General features: G+C 34.1%; 1 protein-coding gene across 1 annotated transcript in view; it reads right to left on the minus strand.

Moving 5' to 3' along the window:
- The window catches only part of Dach2 (dachshund family transcription factor 2), a 579439-nt gene that overhangs the window by 45144 nt on the left and 515042 nt on the right, over positions 1-19253 (minus strand). Inside the window, exons 7-8 of the mRNA XM_070040108.1 lie at positions 18281-18416; positions 14725-14808 (exon numbers count right to left, since the gene is read on the minus strand). Of these exons, the coding sequence (XP_069896209.1) occupies positions 14725-14808; positions 18281-18416 (220 nt within the window). The remainder of the gene's footprint in view (positions 1-14724; positions 14809-18280; positions 18417-19253) is intronic.

Genomic DNA, 19253 nt, shown 5'->3' on the forward strand with positions numbered 1-19253 from the left:
AAACTATTGAAGTCAAGAGGAAAAGTAATTATTTCAACAGATGAAAGGAAACAATAAATGAGGGCTCACACTTTAAAAGGAAGTATAACATCTCTTTTAAAGGAAATATTCTGAGCTCAAAACACCATGAACACATTTAAGCAGTTGTTTACATAGGAATTATATTCATTTGCAAATACAACTTTTATGGAGAAAATTAATAGCTTTCTAAATTTGAATTTTCAGTAAATCACTATGGGATTATTTGCTTTCAGAAGTTATTCATTTAGTTTCTAAATGCCTGTTTGAATCATTTTTGCAACATTGAGAAATTGGAATAAGTAACAAAAATTTACTGGTATCATCAGAATGAGAAAAAAAATCACTAAAGCTTACAATGCCAAAATTCTCTCATATTTGGTGATGACATGCAGCTAAAGGTGGTGATTATTAGTTTTTAAGTCCAATTAATTTCATTGTTTTTCAATATCTATCAATGGATTATTTTGAGAATGTGTTTAAATGTGAAAAGAGTTGAGTAATGATATAGAAAAAAATTAGTTTTGGAGTTGTTGTCATTATTGGTATGATGAAATTACAAGTTCAAGGTAAAAATTTAATAATAAACATGCCAAAATAATAAAATCATGACATGGTATTGAAAAGTACTTGGAAAGAAAATGAGCAGTTATTTCTTAACACAATATACAAAATTACATTTCAGTCAATGAAGGATAAACAATATGGATCAAATACAAATAAATTTCAGCAGCCTATTCTATTAGAATTTTTCCTTTAAGATCAATATAATTTTTCAACACTAAAACTAAAATCTATTAATTATTCTGCAAATTCCATGAAGGAAAGCTAATATCTAAGTAGTCTTGTTTCCCAGCCATTTGTACTTGTGTTAAGTTTTATAATTCCTATTTAAATAGAATGAAAAATGTAGGTACCACTAAGTTGCCAATAAAGATAGTGACGTTATTTTCGGACACCTGAGTGTATTCTAGTAGCTTACAAAATGGAAATCAAGGGAACTGACCACAATTTAGCTAGGTTCTTGGATTAGGAGGAAGAATAGTTATAAATAAGTTAAGGTTGGATTTGTGGAGCAAACTTGGGTTTCCTCAGTAAAAGATTTCATTCCTGGAAAGCATGGAACTGAGCTGTGTGGTTCCCATACTTCTGCAGAAGCAGCTAATCAAATGCCCAATATCTGTGAATTTACAGTATGTTTTCTTTATATACTAGCGTATATATTACTAAATTATATGGCAAGAAAATATGTCCTCCAAGGGTTTAGGAATTCTATAAATTTCATTTGCCAATTATGATGTGACTTTCTAAAGGCAACTCAGCTTAAGATTTCACTTCACACTGAGTGTTTAGTGAAGCCATTTCCAAAAACTAATCATCTACAATGGGAGTAGAAATATACATTGTCATATTTCAGGCAATTGAAAAGAAATAACAACTCTGTCAGTGTCTTTTTATTCTATCATTCCTAACATATATGTATAGATGAAGAGAAAAATTTTTATATTTTATCACATATATTATATCAGATATATATGTATATATATAAAATGAAGATTAATGGTTACTTTGCATTGCATTATATGAAATGAACACTTCTATAAGATTAATTAAGAACAGAATGTAGAAACATGTTTTTTTTTCTTGAGAGGAATATGAATAGAGGGAAGAAGGGTGAGCAAATGCAGTCATTATATGTAATGCACATTATGTAGGAATAGAACAATGTAAATTTTTTCCTTTTAAATTTAACAAGAAGAAAAATTTGGCTTGTAAACTGATTTTATATTATTTATTTATTTTTGTAGGTCGTGGGGCTTGAACTCTGGGCTTGGGCGCTGTCCCTGTGCTCTTGAGCTCAAGGCGAGCAATCTACCGCTTGAGCCACAACACCACTTCGGTTTTCCAGTGGTTTATTTTTTTTTTTTTTTTTTTTTTTTTTTTTTTTTTTTTTTTTAATTGTATTTTATTTTATTTGAGAACATACTGTACAAAGGGGCTACAATTACATGGGCAGGATAATGGATACATTTCTTACCAAGCATTGCAGCCTCCTCCTTTGTTTACCCTTCACTTCCCTTCCCCGCCTCCCCCCTCCCCCCACCCAATTTTACCCCCCTCCCCCCACCCAATTATACCCCCCTCCCCCCCCCACACCGGCATTGTAAAGCTGGTTTTGACATGACATTTTGTACTTCTCATTGTTGCAACAGGTCCACCTGAATCCTTAAACGACTTGTTTGTCCCCATCTACTCCACATGTTATACTGACATCAAATATAGTGAAAACGGGGGTTACACTGTGGGGGAGGGACATACAAAGCAACAAAGAAATAATCTTATAAATGCATTAGAAATACATGCATGAAAGAAACGAAAACATTAAAATACATATTTAAGGGTTCATTTTCCTAGCATCACATGTTTATTGCAGCATTATTTACCATAGCTAAGATATGGAACCAACCCAGATGCCCCTCAGTAGATGAATGGATCAAGAAAATGTGGTATATATACACAATGGAATTCTATGCCTCCATCAGAAAGAATGATATTTCCCCATTTGTTAGGAAATGGAAAGGTTTGGAAAAAATTATATTAAGTGAAGTAAGCCAGGCCCAAAGAAGCATAGGTCCCATGGTTTCCCTTATTTGCAATATCTAGTATAGGTATGAGTCAAGCGGAAAAGGTCCAGTGGTTTATTGGAGATAAAAGTCTCACGGACTTTCCTGCCTGGGCTGGCATTGTATCACGATCCTCAGATCTCAGCCTCTTGAGTAGCTAGGATTACAGGCGTGAGCCACCGGCGCCCAGCCCTGGCTTGTAAATTTAGCAGAAATATCTTGGAGTGATTTCTAGCTACATCATAGGAGAATTAAATGTTCTAAACCAAATCGTGGTTTGGTATATGAATTCAGTCTTCAAGCACATGTGTTTGTTTTGTTGAGCATAATATTGTATAAGAACAACAGTAAGAGGAATGGTCACCAATTTCTGTGTTAAGCAATTTACACTGATTATCTCAATCTTCATTCCATTAGCATAAAATACTTACTGTTATTCCTCCCACTTTATGGCTGAGGAAATACACTATGACAGGTTTAAGACATTTGCCCAAACCACACAGCCAAAATCAGGAGTAAATTCTGTTCTGTTTAATTCAAGTTTCTAGGCTAATAATGCTTGTCTCTTAGTTACATGTTGCTCATGGCATGCTAATCTAATACACCAACAAGTAAAATAGTATTCTGGAAAAGAATAGACAATAGGATTATTTTTGTGTAAATAGGCAAAGGCTTTCAAGAAGAAAAAGCACATTTATTTAAAAACAATGTAAAATGTTTTCTTCCCCAAAGAAGCAGTGTCATGAGAAAACTTGTGTTTCCAGTTTTGTAAACGCTGCATTTTCAGTATTAGGGTGTCAGTCTTCATTCACTCTTTGACGAGGTTGTCAATCAAATAGCAATCCAGTTTTGTAAGACTTTACACAAAGATCAAAGCAATGATACTGCTGAGTTAACATTATCTTTTCACTTAAACACTTTCATACTTTAGCATCAATATTAACTTCAAAGTTTTTTTTAAAGCAAACAAAATTGTAGGAAATTCAGTATCTCCTTTGCCAATAGAAAACCTAATTTCTAGATAATTTCCAGGTAATTCTGGAACTAAAATGAGAATGCTGAATTGATTCCTTTGTTATAGTTAAAACATAATAAAATGTATTAGTGTTTTGAAAAGTAAAGAATATAGCGATGATCCAGAGTTTGACCTTGTCACCTGATAAAAATTGTCAAGTGAGACACAACTCTGGCCATCTTTGAGTAAAGGAACTAATGAATTTATAAGTGTATCATTTATACTAATGTAGTGTTTAAAGGTGAGAATTGGGCAAGAAGGAAAGACAGAACTGAACTTCCTGTTTACAATTTGCTAGTAAAAATGACCTCATTTGGTATGAGGAATGCAGGCAATTCAAGTACATTGTTTACAATTACATTAAGTCAAATTATCCAAGAGCCTCCAAGATTCTTCAAAAGATATTCTGAAACGAAGGACCTAATGTTTGAGTATCCTTTAAAGTATTGAATTTAGGATGCTGGATTAGGTCACTTAGATTCTTAGAGTTAGGGAAAACTCTCTACAATAATTATGCTGTGAAAATGGTAGCTACACACGTGTGTATGTAGGCATATCTGTGTCTGAACAACAACAAAAAAGAACACTGGGCTCATATGTAGTCACCGACAAAATGTTTCAGTGAGTATGTGTGCTTAGCAATTCTCATGACTTCAATGGACATTTTTCCATAAAAAATGAGGGCAGACGAAAGGGTCACTGCAATTATAGTTTTCTACCATTGGAGAACCAGAAGAATCTCACAGACCTTCCTGGGATGTCAAAGTCAATAAGAGCATCTTGTCATTAAAATAATAAATATGACCTTTCAGGTGAAATGACTTTACCCCTCCTCTGATATTATCAATAACATGAAAATGTTTGTCTTTGATTCCAGAATGAGTATTTCAGTGCAGATACATGCTTCTAGAATTTAAATAAAACCTCATAAAGCCATATTACAATGTTCCAGCTCAAAAGTATTAGTAATACACATTTTCATAACCATTAGTTAGAAAATATTCAAAATAATATAAGAATCTGATTTATAGATTGTTGTTCGAGTCTATTTTTTTTTATCAAAAACCCATTGAACTTCTTGCAATATGAATATTTTTTCAAACAGCTATAAGCAAATTCTTTGTTTGGATTGTACTGAATGTTTTATTCTATCCAATAAGAAACTATTTGAAAAGCACAAATTTGATTTTAAGCACACTGAGAGTGTACACTTTTATCTAGAAGGAAACTGAAAATTTTGCATACTTAAAGAAACACAAATATTTACAAAGATATCATTAATCACAAAAGTATGTGGAACATAAGATCTGTCTTTTTTTGTTCTGCTTTTCATTTAGGGATTGTCTAAAATCTTTTAAGATCTTTTTTATTGTAAAGGTGATGCACAGAGGGATTACAGTTACATAAGTCAAGTAATGGGCACATTTCTTTTTGAACAGTGTAAACTCTTCCCTTGTTTTTTTCCAGTTATTTTCCCCTCAGCACTCTCCTCCCTCCCAAGTTGTAGAGCTCATGTCCAACACAGTGTCTAGTGAGTATCATTGCTGAATTAGTTCAACCTTTGCTAAAAATCTTTCAAACCTTAAAGAAAAGTATAAGCTAACTGTACAAAGGGGTTTCATTTTGACCTATACAACTTGGATGTAATGTACTTTGATCAAATTCACCTAATCTGTATTACTCTTTCTTAGACCCTTTCCCTTCTCCACATTCTTTTAAAATAGGTTTTGGTACATTCATTGGGCTATTTATATAGCTATTTATTGAGATACATTTGTGTTCATACCCTTTTGAAATCTTAAACCTGATAAGAGAATTCATGCTTAAGTCTGCCTTTAAGTTATGGTTTATTTGTTACTTAGAATTATTATGCCATATATTTAATCTACAAGGAATATATTTTATGATATAGAACCAATTCTAAACTGTCTATATAAATGGAAGATGCCAATAAATGGAAACTCTGGCACGGGGAATAATTTAAAGTAATGAATCTTTTTGATTGTAGAACACATGACAAGACTGTTGTCATTGATTTGCTTAAACTAGAAAAGGCATCCAAATCTCAATCTCTTCTAATCTATGCCTCAAATGACTATTAGATTTACCTTCTCAAAACAGTGCTTTGAACACATCTCACTAAGATTTATAAGAAAGATATTTACCACTAATGTTGCTTCTACAGTTGAATCTCTACAACTTTTTCATGAATAAGAATCCCCTCTAACAATGAAAATATAGCAGGCTTGCTGTGTGGAGCATATCTTACAAAGACGCTCAGGCAGTGTGCTAATTGAATCATGCCTGCATTCATATCTTCATGTTATTTTTAATAGCTCTATTAAAGTGAACAAATTTCCTAACCTTTCTGGACCCTAATTTTTTCAGCTCATTCTTCAAACAGAACTCACCAATTTACCATTTTATATTCATCTGCTGATTCCTTAAGTAATTCAATGCAGATAAAAATAACTTGTACCACTGAGATTGTCAGAGATTTGAATTTGCAAAAGAGAATTCACTGAGTGGCAAATAGCAGAAAAGGTCAAATTAAGAGCTGACATCAGTACATTACTCTATAATTCAGCTAATAGTACCAGAAGGAGAAATGTCTAAGAGACTGTACTCTAATTATTTACGCAAATAGCTTTTTAAAGTACCCACGTACCCACATTTCTAGCAGGTACCCTCTTTTCATGATCCTTTCTAGGAAAAATACAAATATCATTCGAGTACTTTAGAGAGCTTTCTTTGTGATATTTTTTTGAAATATAGGTAAAACAGAGACATATTAAACAATGACAAAATAAAATACAAATTAAAGCATTACCATAAATACTATTTTAGATGTTCTAGCCAATAAAATAACTCCTCCATTCATATAGCACCCAACTTATAAGTGGATACAACTCACATTCTTGAGCTTGATTTCTGTATTCAAGCCTCAGTGATATGGATTTTTCTATAATAGTAAAATTCTATTGTCAAGTAAATAGCCAATGCAAAATTAATTGTTACAATTGTTTACTGCATGGATTCATAGGCTCCAGGTCAGGTCTATACAAGATTATAAAACTGGTTCTTTTGAATATATGTGACAGTTTTAGGAAAGCTGTTTTGTTGCTTCATAATATAGGTAAGTGCCTCATGGACTTTTCTGCTCAGGCGGCTTTGAGCTATGATTTTCAGATCTTAGCCTTTTGAGTATCTAAGCCACTGTAACCCAGTTCATTCAATAGTTTTTAATCCAGTTTAGTTCAGCAAGAAGAGATAAGGCTAGAGATAGAATGGGAATATATGTGGCGAATGCAGTGGCCTATGGGAAATCACAAATTAACTTGAGAGAGTTAGTATCTTTTCTCATGTCTATGTTTTGTGACATCATGCTATTATCTTGAAATTGGTCATTCTAGGAGATTGTATAGCACATGCTAAAAATATACTTTCGCTTTTTTATGTATGTATTTATTGTAGAAATACTTTACAGGGGTTACAGTTACTTGAGTAAGGCAAGGAGTACATTCCAGTTAAGCTTCCTAACAAGAGAGTTACTTGCTACTTCCATTTTATCAATCAGGTAACCAGGGGTAAGAAATGTTTATCTAAGTTCATTCAGAATTGTTTCTCTTACAACATATTGCTTCATGTCTTCTCCATTGTCTTATTACTTATTAAAATACTGTCTAACATCTAAATTTGATGTTTTATGTGGTTTAGGGGCATATTAGAAGGAACTAACTGTGTTGTATAATGTGTAATAATGAATCTATTAATTTCATATGAAACATGGCTCTTCTTTATGACTTTTGGGTAAGAAATTTAATTTCTGAGTCTGTTTTCACAATGTAAACAAGAACAGTGAAAGTTCTTAACTTAGAGAGTCTTTGTAAGGATTTAACAAAACAAATGCATATAATATAATCAACAATGCATAGCAGTCAGGAAGATCTTAAGCAATGTAGGCTACAGTAATTATCATAACACAGAAAACAAGGAATATTTGTTGATACTTAAAAGTTAAGTGTGTTGGTGGAGTGGAAATAAGATCTTTTTGTATTGATTATAGATGTATGAATTACACAAAACTATTTTTTTATTTTTTCCATTCCTGGGCACTGTCCCCAAGCTTCTTTTGTTCAAAGTCTAGCACTCTACCACTTAAGCCACAGAGTCACTTCTGGTTTTTTCTGTTTATGTGGTAGTGAGGAATCAAACCTTGGGCTTCATGCATGCTAGGCAAGTACTCTTTCACTAAGCCACATTCCCTGTCTAAAACTATTTCTTGTGTAGAAAATTATAAAAAAAAAAGAAAAATATTTCCCTTTATCTAATAGTTCACCTTTTTAAAATTCCATTATTTCAGTAAGAATATCCACAAGCATTGGAAATTGATTTAATCAGCATCTAAATACAATTAGGCATTGAAATAAGAAGAAATAATATTCCAATGAAATTATAAGACTTTTTCTGTCCACATAAATACATTAGAATGATTTCAAAATGTTTACATATGCAAGCAGAACTACTTTGTACATATGGAATAAATCTGTAATAATTTGAATATGGTCATTATATGAAATAAAAAAGAATGGAAGCTTCTAGAAGCATTTTGGAAAAACTTTTTCATAGAAAACACAATTACTTAACATTTTTGAAAGTAGGCCAATTGTTAACAGTGGAAATGCACAAATTTTATCTCAGAAAATACAAAATAGTAGGCTCTCTTCTTTATAAAAATCAGTTTTGCACCCATGTTACACGTTGGTCAAGTTTTTATCTCAAATCTCATGCAGTGTTAACCAGATCTTTCTCCATAGCTCATTTGGTTTATATATATATATATGTATATATATATTATTCATATTATATATATAATATATATACTACCAGAAACTGACTAAACATAGAGCATCCCTATGACCCAGAAATGCCATTCCTGGGCATTTATTCAACTGTCCACAAACCAGGCTACCCTAAAGCTATCAGCACAACCATGTTCATTGCAGCATTTTCTACCATAGCCAAGACACAGAATCAACTCAGATGCCCCTCAATAGATTAGTGGATCAAGAAAATGTGATATATACACACACACACACACACACACACACACACACACACACACACAATGGAATTCTACTCACCAGAAAGAATGATATTGTACCATTTATACAGAAATGGAAAGACTTGGGAAAACATTATATTAAGTGAAGTAAGCCATGCATGGTTTCCCTCATTTGTGATAATTAAAATGTGCCTATAAATCTACAAGTAAATTCACTGGATGGTAAACTGACAAAAAATACACCAGGATGTGATAAATTATACAGGTATCTACATATTCACACAGTGAGAACAAAAGAGGATTTTCCTAGGAGAGGTTTACAAAGGCTCATTAGCTATGTGAATATAATTATATAAAATAATATTTATTGAAATGAACTCCCAGACATGGAAACAAGAGGTTTTGTTGTTTTTTCTTTATCTTTTGTCTTGTTTGTAAATTTATCTGTTTGCGGGAGAGTAAGGGAGAGCACAGAAATGGTGGCACAAAGGGTGAATAAATTCAGTAGTGATACTCTCTGCACACTATGCTGAAAATGAACAATATAAGTTGTGGGTGGGGACAGGAAAGCAAAACTGGGAGAGAGTGAGGGAAGAGGTGACATTGTTTGAAAAGAAATGTATTCACCTGATTTATGTAAATATATCCCCTCTGTACATCACCTTTTCAGTAACAGCAAATATATACTTTTAAAGAAGAAAATATGTAACTGTCAAATTACAACATTCTTATCTGTTATGCATTTTATTAAGGAAAATATACATAATTACATAGAATGGATCAATTAAAATATATGAAATGACATGCACTTTATTTTTTTAATTTCTTAAAAATTTTATTGTCAAGGTGATGTACAGAGGGGTTACAGTTACACAAGTAAGGTAGTGAATACATTTCTTGTCAAAATTGTTATCCCTTCCCTCACTTTTCTCCTACTTTCCCTCCACCTCAGCTTTCTTTTTTTCTTTTCTTTTCTATTTTTTTAGGATCACTTTTAATTTTGACCAATAGTGAAGCATTGAATTTATTTCTATAGGACACTTGAGTGTTTTGTACCTCTTCTTTTTTTTTTTTATTGTTTTTTGAGACAAGGTTTTGCTGTGGAGCCCAGATTGGCTTTTTTAAAAAAAATTTTATTGTAAAGATACTATACAGAGGGTTACAGTTACATGAGTAAGGTAATGAGTACACTTCCTATTGAGCATTGTTACCCCCTCCATTGTTTTCCCCCTACTATCCCTTCCCTCCCTACCTTCCCCGAGGTTCTTTTTTTTTTTTTAATTGTGATTAAGTGATTACATAATTTCCCAAATGACATGCACTTTAAACAAAGTTGGAAACTATTCCATAGGCCTAATCATAAAAACATTTGCTTTATGGACCACATGTTTACCAGACAGCCTGGCTAGAAGGTAGGAAAGATGTGACAAGGGCTTGGAGTTTTAAATTCCAAATGTACATTTGAGAAGTTATTAGCTTGCTTCTTATAATTTTTTTTCATTTCTAGAAATGAAAAAAAACTAAAAATTTTATTTTATATGATCAGAGGCACATAGACATTGTTTCTTTGTGTTCCTCCCCTAATAGTATCCTCCTTTGGTCTCACTATTTGTAGATGACTAGAGTCTTTGCAGTAAATCTTTTAGTCTTTGAATAGGAAACATCCAGTTTCTCCATTTATTTTGTTTGTTTTTGTTTGTTTTTTTTGTTTGGATTTTTTGGGGATCCGGTTGTGTGGCCTGAACTCTGGGCCTGGGCGCTGTCCCTCAGCTCTTCAGCTCAAGGCTAGCGCTCTACCACATGAGCCTCAGTGCCACTTCCGGCTTTTTTTTTCTTTTTGCTTATGTGGTGCTGAGGAATCGAACTCAGGGACTCATGAATGCAAGGCAAGTCCTCTACCACTGAGCCATCTTCCCAGCCCAAGTTTCTCCATTTATCTGGGAGCTATCTGATTCCAAGAACTAGCAAGCACCAGTCTCAAAGATGAGTGGGGATAAAATTACCCAACTCCTCAAATTGCTGTATCTACCTATGAATTTACCCAGAATTATAAGCAGCTACAGTGAATAAAATGAGCTCTGAATAATTATTTGAAAAAAATGTAATCACTTCTCCCTTTCCATCCATTTGCAGTTGAAAGTTTATAATCACTTGATTCTTTTTTTATCTATGTTTACCTTTCACGTATGAGTAAAGAAAGAAGGCCTTTAAAAATATTTTTTCATGCAAATCAAAACAACATTGAGATACCACCTCACCCCAGTTAGAATGGCTATAATCATGCTGGAGGGGATGTGGACAGAAGGGAACCTTACTTCATTGTTGGTGGGAGTGTAAACTTGTTCAACCACTTTGGAAAGTAGTATGGAGGTTCCTCAAAAGACTCCACATAGAGCTCCCCTATGACCCAGCAATTCCACTTTTGGGCATTTACCCAAATATTTACAAACAAGACCACACTAAAGCTACCAGCACAACTATGTTTATTGCAGCATTATTTACCATAGCTAAGATCTGGAACCAACCCAGATGCCCCTCAGTAGATGAATGGATCAAGAAAATGTGGTATATATACACAATGGAATTCTATGCCTCCATCAGAAAGAATGACATTTCCCCATTTGTTAGGAAATGGAAAAACTTGGAAAAAATTATATTAAGTGAGGTAAGCCAGGCCCAAAGAAACATAGGTCCCATGGTTTCCCTTATTTGCAATATCTAGTATATGTATGAGTCAAGCAGAAAAGGTCAGATAATGTGATGTTAGGAAAATGAACCCTTAGATATGTATTTAAATGTTTTTTTTTCTTTCATGCATTTGTTTCTAACGCATTTATAAGATTATTTCTTTGTTGTTTTGTATGTCCCTCCCCCACAGTATAACCCCTGCTTTCACTATATTTGATGTCGGTATAATTTGTGGAGGAGATGGGGAAAAACCAGTTGTTTAAGGATACAGGTGGACCTGTTGCAACAATGAGAAGTACAAGTTGTCATGTCGAAAATGAACTTTACAATTTTGATGCCGGAGCGGGGGGGGGGGGGGGGGGGGGGGGGGGGGACGGGGACTGGGAAGGGATGTGAAGGGTAAACAAAGGAGGAGGCTGCAATGCTTGATAAGAAATGTACTCATTATCTTGCCCATGTAATTGTAACCCCTCTGTACAGTATGTTCACAAAAAATAAAAATTAAAATTAAAAATAAATAAAAATAAAAATTAAAAAATTAAAAAAATATGTTTTCATTTCCATGACCTTTTAGTATATAATAACTGAGGCATGAAGAAAGTATGTCAGAAGATGAATAGCAGTCTTCATTTATCTTTCAGTATATATGTTTTCACTTTCTTTTGCTTGGAAGGCAAGGATATTTTATTAACAGATAGATATATCATTTCTCTCTATCCAAATCCATGCATATTAACCTTCATTACCAGAACACCCCATATCTTCAGGCAGAGTAACTGGTTAAAACTCATGTTTAAAACTGTGCAAATGTCCAATATAATTTTAGTTATTTAACTACCAACTGTTTTCCTTGAGGAAAAATGTATTCTGTCAGATAGAATATTGATGCTTGAATTCTACATGAACCAAAATAGTAAAAGAAGAAAAATTGATAGTGTTTTCAGAGCAGCATGAGAAGTTCAAATTTCATCAAAGGAACATGTTAAAGATTAAAGTAACTGAACTAGTAATTGGCACTTTAGCTTCTCTCTTCAGGGGCTTTCAATTTCTACACCATTTTAAGAACTATAAAGATTATTTTTTCATACACTTTTTCCACTTGGCATCATTCTCTGTACCTGTCTAATTTATGATGTCAATAATTATATTCAAACAAATAGATGTTCCATAATGTGTTCATAGAAGTAGACCATTAAGCACATCAATATTACAAAATAAATCCATGATAAGAATTCTAAATGCACAGAGAGAACCCCATGAAATTAATCCAGTTGAGCTATTAAAGAGTTATTAGATACTTTTCTTAGCCTGATATTTGAGTATAGCAAACATTTAGTGGAACAAAGTATACTTACTTTATACTTAGAAATACATTATTTCCTTACAATTATGTATAACTGTCAATCAAAAATGTTATGCTTCTTTGGAATTTTTTGGAGGGAGGGAAGTTCTGAGGTTTGAAACAAGGCTTCACACTTGCAGGCATTTCTGCTAGTATTTGAGCCATGCCTCCAGCTCCTTTACTTTAGCTAGGACTTTTAGTTTCAGTAGGCTCTCATACTTTTGCCTAGGGTATCTTTGGACTAAGATCCTCCTAATCTAAGGTTCCTGCATAGCACATTACATATGTGAAGTACAATTGTCAGATTCTTTGTTGACACATACCAAAATTTGGGCAGTAAATTAGTTGAGTGAGAAAAGTCAATCTCCAGATGAGCAATGGTGGCTCATGCCTATAGGCATGAGCTAGGACTATAGTCCTAGGTCAGGTGTCTGAGATCTGAGGATTGCAGTTCAAAGCCAGCCCAGGCAGGAGTCTCTGAAACTCCTATCTATATTTAACCAGAGAAGAAGCCAGAAGTGGACCTGGTGCTTACGTGGTAATGCACAAAAGCTCAAGGAGCCACTCCACAACAGGAGATTCAGAAATGCCAATACATACCACTGAGTATCTTATGAAAATCAGTTCCAGTATATCTGAACTAATGTTCCAGCTGATTTTTCCTATGTCACAGCAGTGTATACCTGAGAGCTGAGGTCAGTCCTAAATGCCATTTTTACTTTTAGGCCTGGCAGTTCCAATGGAATCATATTCTCAAGTACAGCTGGGATTTTCTTAGAAAATCTACTTTCCTACTAAGCTGTCTTTCAAAGAGTCATGATGTGGTAAAAAGAAGGGTGTTGGTCTCAAACAGGGTTTGGTTATAGATAAAGATCCATCTATAACTAGAATTTCATTAACTGTATAAGCGTTTGGGTAGTTTAATGTACTGAAATCTGACTGCTTCCACTCGAACAACTATTATGAAATAAGTCATGTATAGCTTGGAGCTCCAGAAGGGCTAGCCTTACAGTGTCTGCCTAAGAAGACTAAACATGTGGCAAGGAAACCAACCATGAATCAATGAAATTAAAATCATACACTATTTCAAATTCCAGCTAAAATGCTTATCTAGGTAATTATGCCTTGAAAAGAAAAGAAAAAACTTTCTTCATTAAATGTTCAGCTTATTGATCCTTTTTTTCTATCATAAATGTCTTAAGTAGATGTAGATATAGAAAATATACTTTCTGGAATAAGTACATACCATCTGATATATCTAATAAATTGTATATTAGCTACTAATTCCTACTAGCAGTAATAATTCACAGCTTATAACATATGATGATATATTTCTTTTTTCAGACCTTTTTAGCTTTTAAACAAGTAGAACTCAGCTTTCATTTTGGAGAGAATATTTTTAGAATTACTTTTCTACCTATTTTCCTTAAAGTAATAGGAAAGATAAAACTGCATATTGTATAGAAGGAGCAATGTACATCAGCAGATCAGAAGTTAGGGCCAGACTGTGTCTGCCTATAGACTAGGTCTATATTTGATTGATTATCTTGATAATATTTCATAGGAAACGTCCAAATTATCACATTGTTTGTAATTGCTTTTTACTGTTGACAGAAGTAGCCCTCCTGCATGACAGCAACCTACATTAAATATAGTTAATAGAGAACATAGTTATCTATTATATATATTTATAAAATGTGTTAATCATAACACACACAAAATCAAAGGGCAAAGGAGAGGAACAGACAAATTTCAGGCTAATATGTAATTTCTGACACTAAACAAAATGCTCCAGATAGGTATCACTTTTTCCCTGTTAAAAGAACATATCCAAAACCAGATAAATTTCCCTAAATAAGGACAGGAATCTTATCACAATTAGGGAAATATCTATGCAATATAGATCAGTGGGATATTCATTGAGTTGTATCTGACCTACATAAGGATATCAAATAAGCAAAAATCATTTTACCTTTATTATCCCTTGGGAATTTTTTGATGGTTGGTCCATTATCCTGATCAACAATAACTTCCTCTCTGTTGCTAGGCATCATAACTATAAATAAGAGATTTAACTGAGTAATTTTCTATACAAAACACCCACGAGAAATGCAGATATATGACTAATATTGTTCAATATTCTACTAATATGGATTTTTATATACTTCAATTATAGTAAAAGTATCTGTGCTTATGGTTGTGCAATTTAAAAATCAATGAGAATGGACATGGTAAATTGTAACCCTTTTTATAACTATTTGAAAATAATATACATATGTATTCTTAAAAATCAATAAGATGGTTAATTATGTGAATTTAAAGTAAAATTATATTGCATTCAGTTGCCAACTTACCATCTTTAAAACATTTACAAAGGTTCCATTTTCAAAATTCATATTCAGATTAGTATTTGCATCCATGATTAATAATATATTTCCAAAAATGCTTCTGAAAAGATTTTTCTCACTTAATAGACAATGAGTGTAAAATAGTTACACACTTAACTCACTGTGGAAGTTTTTGATGATAGCATATATGCAAAGACCGCCAGATTCAAATATAACCTTCTGGTCATTGCTATGAATCTCCACAAAACATGGAAAGGGGTAAAACTAGTATTTATATGCTATTTTTCAGTTTGTGATTTCATTCTCTATAGTCAAAAAGCCAGAAGTTTTATTAAAATATTATACCTCTCTAAAATAAGTTATGATCACTCAAGTCATCCTTTTCTTTTCTCTGATACAAAATCTATCTTTGTAGTCCTGGTACTGAATTCTCAATCCTCCTGATTTTGCCTCCTGAGTGCATGGATTATAGTACTGTACCATCATACCTGCTGGTTTAGGAACCATCAAACCTGTTCCCTTGTAGATAATTTCCTACCCTGATTGGACAGCTGTAGAATGTGCATATATAACCAAATTACTGCTGATGATAATTGAAACATGTATATGTATAAGCATATATGTATATACACATATATAGATGTAGATGTATTTGCACATTGCCAGTTCTGCAGCCTTAACCCAGTGTCTTGCTGTGTCATTCTGCTTGCTTGTTCCTGGTTGGTGTTCTACCACTTGAGCTACATCTCTAGTCCAGCTTTTGGCTGGTTAATTGGAGACAGAGTTTCTTAGACTTTTCTGCTTGGGCTGGCTTTAAATCTTGATCCTAGATCCTCCAGATTTTAGTCTCTTCCTCTCCCCTCCTCCTCCTCCTTCCCCTCTCTGTCCTCCTTCCCTGTCCTCTCTCTTCCTCTACTCCCTCTTTCGCTCTTCCCTACCATCACCGGTACAAATATTATTGCTACAGAATAAATGCTTAGATTTTCTTCCTTCCTTCCTTCCTTCCTTCCTTCCTTCCTTCCTTCCTTCCTTCTTTCCTTCCTTCCTTCCTTCCTTCCTTCCTTCCTTCCTTCTTTCCTTCCTTCCTTCCTTCCTTCCTTCCTTCCTATCCCTTTCTCTCTTTCTTTCTTTCTTTTCTTCCTTCCTTCCTTCCTTCCTTCCTTCCTTCCTTCCTTCCTTCCTTCCTTCCTTTCTTTCTTTCTTTCTTTCTTTCTTTCTTTCTTTCTTTCTTTCTTTCTTTCTTTCTTTCTTTCTTTCTTTCTTTTTGCTTGCTTGCTTGCTTGCTTGCTTTCATCCTTTCCTTCTTTCTTTTTTTCTTTCTCTCTCTCTCTCTCTTTCTTTTTTGTACTAGCATTGGGGTTTGAACTCAGGGCCTGAACACTGTGCCTCAGCTCTTTTCATTCAAGGTTGGTACTCTACCACTTGAGCAACAGCTCTACTTCTGGCTTTTTGATTGTTAATTGGATGTAAGAGTCTCACAGACTTTCCTGCTTGGTCTGGCTTCAAACCAGGATCCTCAGGTCTCAGCCTCCTAAGTAGCTAGGATTACAGGTGTGAGCCATAGGGGCCTGGCAAAACTTGAATTAAATTTAATCTCTAAGGGTTTTGAGTCCCAACTCGAATGCTCTGGCTACACATTAGAATCTTCTGAGCTGATACCAAAAAGCAAAGCAGAACACTGCTCCCAGTATTTTAGATGAAGAGAGCAAGACGCTGAGTGTATGGCCTGGGAATCCATAGTTGTAACAGTTCCATAGGTGATCGTAGTACAAAACTAGATTTAATAATCACTGAGTTTACTAGAAATTGGAGACCAGAAAACAATATATAAAATTGACAGGCTAAATATGACTTAGATGAATGTTGACATGTGATGAATTGCCATTATTCATCTCCAAGAAAGATCTATAACACAACACTTTTCCTAATTCTTTAAATTCTTGTTCTCCCCGCAAAACATGTTGTGGATGATAAAAGCAAGTACTGTTGTAAAAAGCAAGAACAGTTATAAAAACCTAAAATATATTCTGCTAAAGGTAAAGCAGAAATCAATTTACTAAAGGAAAAGGATAAAAAGAAATTTAGATTGTGTAGGTAGAGAAGATGAATGACTTTCCTATATCAACTGATCCATCAACATTATACACTTAATTTCTATACATCTAAGTAAGAGCAGACAGCAAGAGGAAATAAGCAACCAATGGAAAGCCACATAAAGAGAAATGATATCCCCTTGTATTTCCCTAGAATGTAAAATTTCTGAACTATTTTCCCACATATTTTGCTAATTATTTTCATCAAATAAGCAAAAAAATTCATGGTGCTTAAGCAACATACCCAAGATGCTCTGCCCACTTAGTACTAGACCTATTCCTAGACTTAAGGATCTGGCATGCCACTTTAACACAATTTTTTTGGAATGGTGTCTATGGTATTAGACGTTTGAGACAATTAAAAATATAGACAATAGCATAGTCAATATCCCAGTTCCAAATTGTTGAGAATGGGGCTTATCATATATAGATTCTGTTTTTAAGCACTCTTAAATGACCAACAGTGTGATTCTTACACTAGAAGTTGCATAAATACTTAACACATGCCATGCCTGGAGTTATTCCCATGAAATCCAGTAATACATTTATAGGAGGAATTGAGGAAAATATTTCTGAAGGTTTGTTTCAATTTATTGATCAAATGAAAACTGAATGTTTCTAAAGCCACATATATTAAAGAAGTATTACCTTTTCTTCCAGTTGTTTCTGTGTGTGTGTGTGTGAGAGAGAGAGAGAGAGAGAGAGAGAGAGAGAGAGAGAGAGAGAGAGAGAGAGAGAGAGAGAGAGAGAGAGAGAGAGAGAGAGAGAAGAGAGGGGGGGAGAGAGGGTCTCCTAGGCTCAAAGACTCAGTACAGTTCCTGAGTTTTCTTATGTGCTTGAGGCTAGCACTCTGCAACATGCACCACAGCTCTACTTCTAGCTTTTTGGTGTAGATAAGAGTCTCATGGACTATCCTTCCTGGGTATTCATACAGCCATCCTCAAATCTCAGCCTTCTGACTAGCTAGGATTACAGGTATAAGCTATTAGCATCTAACTCCCTCTTGTTTCTTTCTCCAAGAGCTATGTCCTAATGAAGAAATTCCTGAAAGGATATTTTCCAATTATTTTTTAGGCAAAATACTCACTCATTCTCTCAGAATGATGATCCATCTGGGAGGGAGAGCTTGACACACTGCTACTGGGGTGAGAGGAAGTCTGGCTCCCAGGGCGATGACTTTCTTCCAGAGAGGGAGCTGGAGAAGGACTCTCTGGGATGCGTTCCTGATACAAAGTAAACACAAAAGGAAATGCCATCTGCATGTGCAAGATTTTTCATGATGGTTGTGATATGGGATTCGATTTCTAACTTAATATGAAAGTGTCTAATTCCACACTAGATCATAGGAAATATGTGTCATTAAATAAAATCAGATCTTCAGATCTTGTGAAATTAACTGAACGTTGTAACAGGTGAATAACAACAACAACAACAATAATAATAATCTACAGAGTAAGCCAGGCACTAGTGGCTCATGACCTGTAATCTAGCTCCTCAGGAGGCTGAGATCAATGACAGCCCAAGCAGGAATGTCCATAAGATACTTATATCCAATGAACCACCAGAAAACCAGAAGTGGCACTGTGGCTCAAAGTGGTAGAATTCTTAAGAACAGGGACAGTGCCCAGGAGTTGAGTTCAAGGGCCATGACCCCCCCCCTCCCGTCCCAAAAAAACAAAACAAAAAAAATAACCCAAAGCAAAAAATATCCAAAAACTAAAGACACATTGAGGAGGCAAAACTCATAAGTCATTATCAGAATGAGTGTAGAATGAAGATTATTGCTATTATTTTAAGCTTTAGACTGATGTAAAAATCAATATCAAGGTGTAAGGAGTAATATTTTATCAGATTAAAGATGTATATCAAATGTGCAAACTTGATAAAAATGGAAAAACTTACAAATGTTGCTACTTAATACTTGTTTAGTTTTACTGCACAGGCAAAAATTGTGGAAAGGATATAATTTCAATTTATCTGAAATTAGGAGCGCATGTTGAATTCAACCAAGAAAATGTTTTGATATGCACATGACACAAAGACTCCTTAATATTGATTCG

Source organism: Dipodomys merriami, unplaced genomic scaffold (assembly GCF_024711535.1).
Source record: "Dipodomys merriami isolate MVZ:Mamm:240054 unplaced genomic scaffold, mDipMer1.0.p SCAF_3, whole genome shotgun sequence".
Classification (NCBI taxonomy): Eukaryota; Metazoa; Chordata; class Mammalia; order Rodentia; family Heteromyidae; genus Dipodomys; species Dipodomys merriami.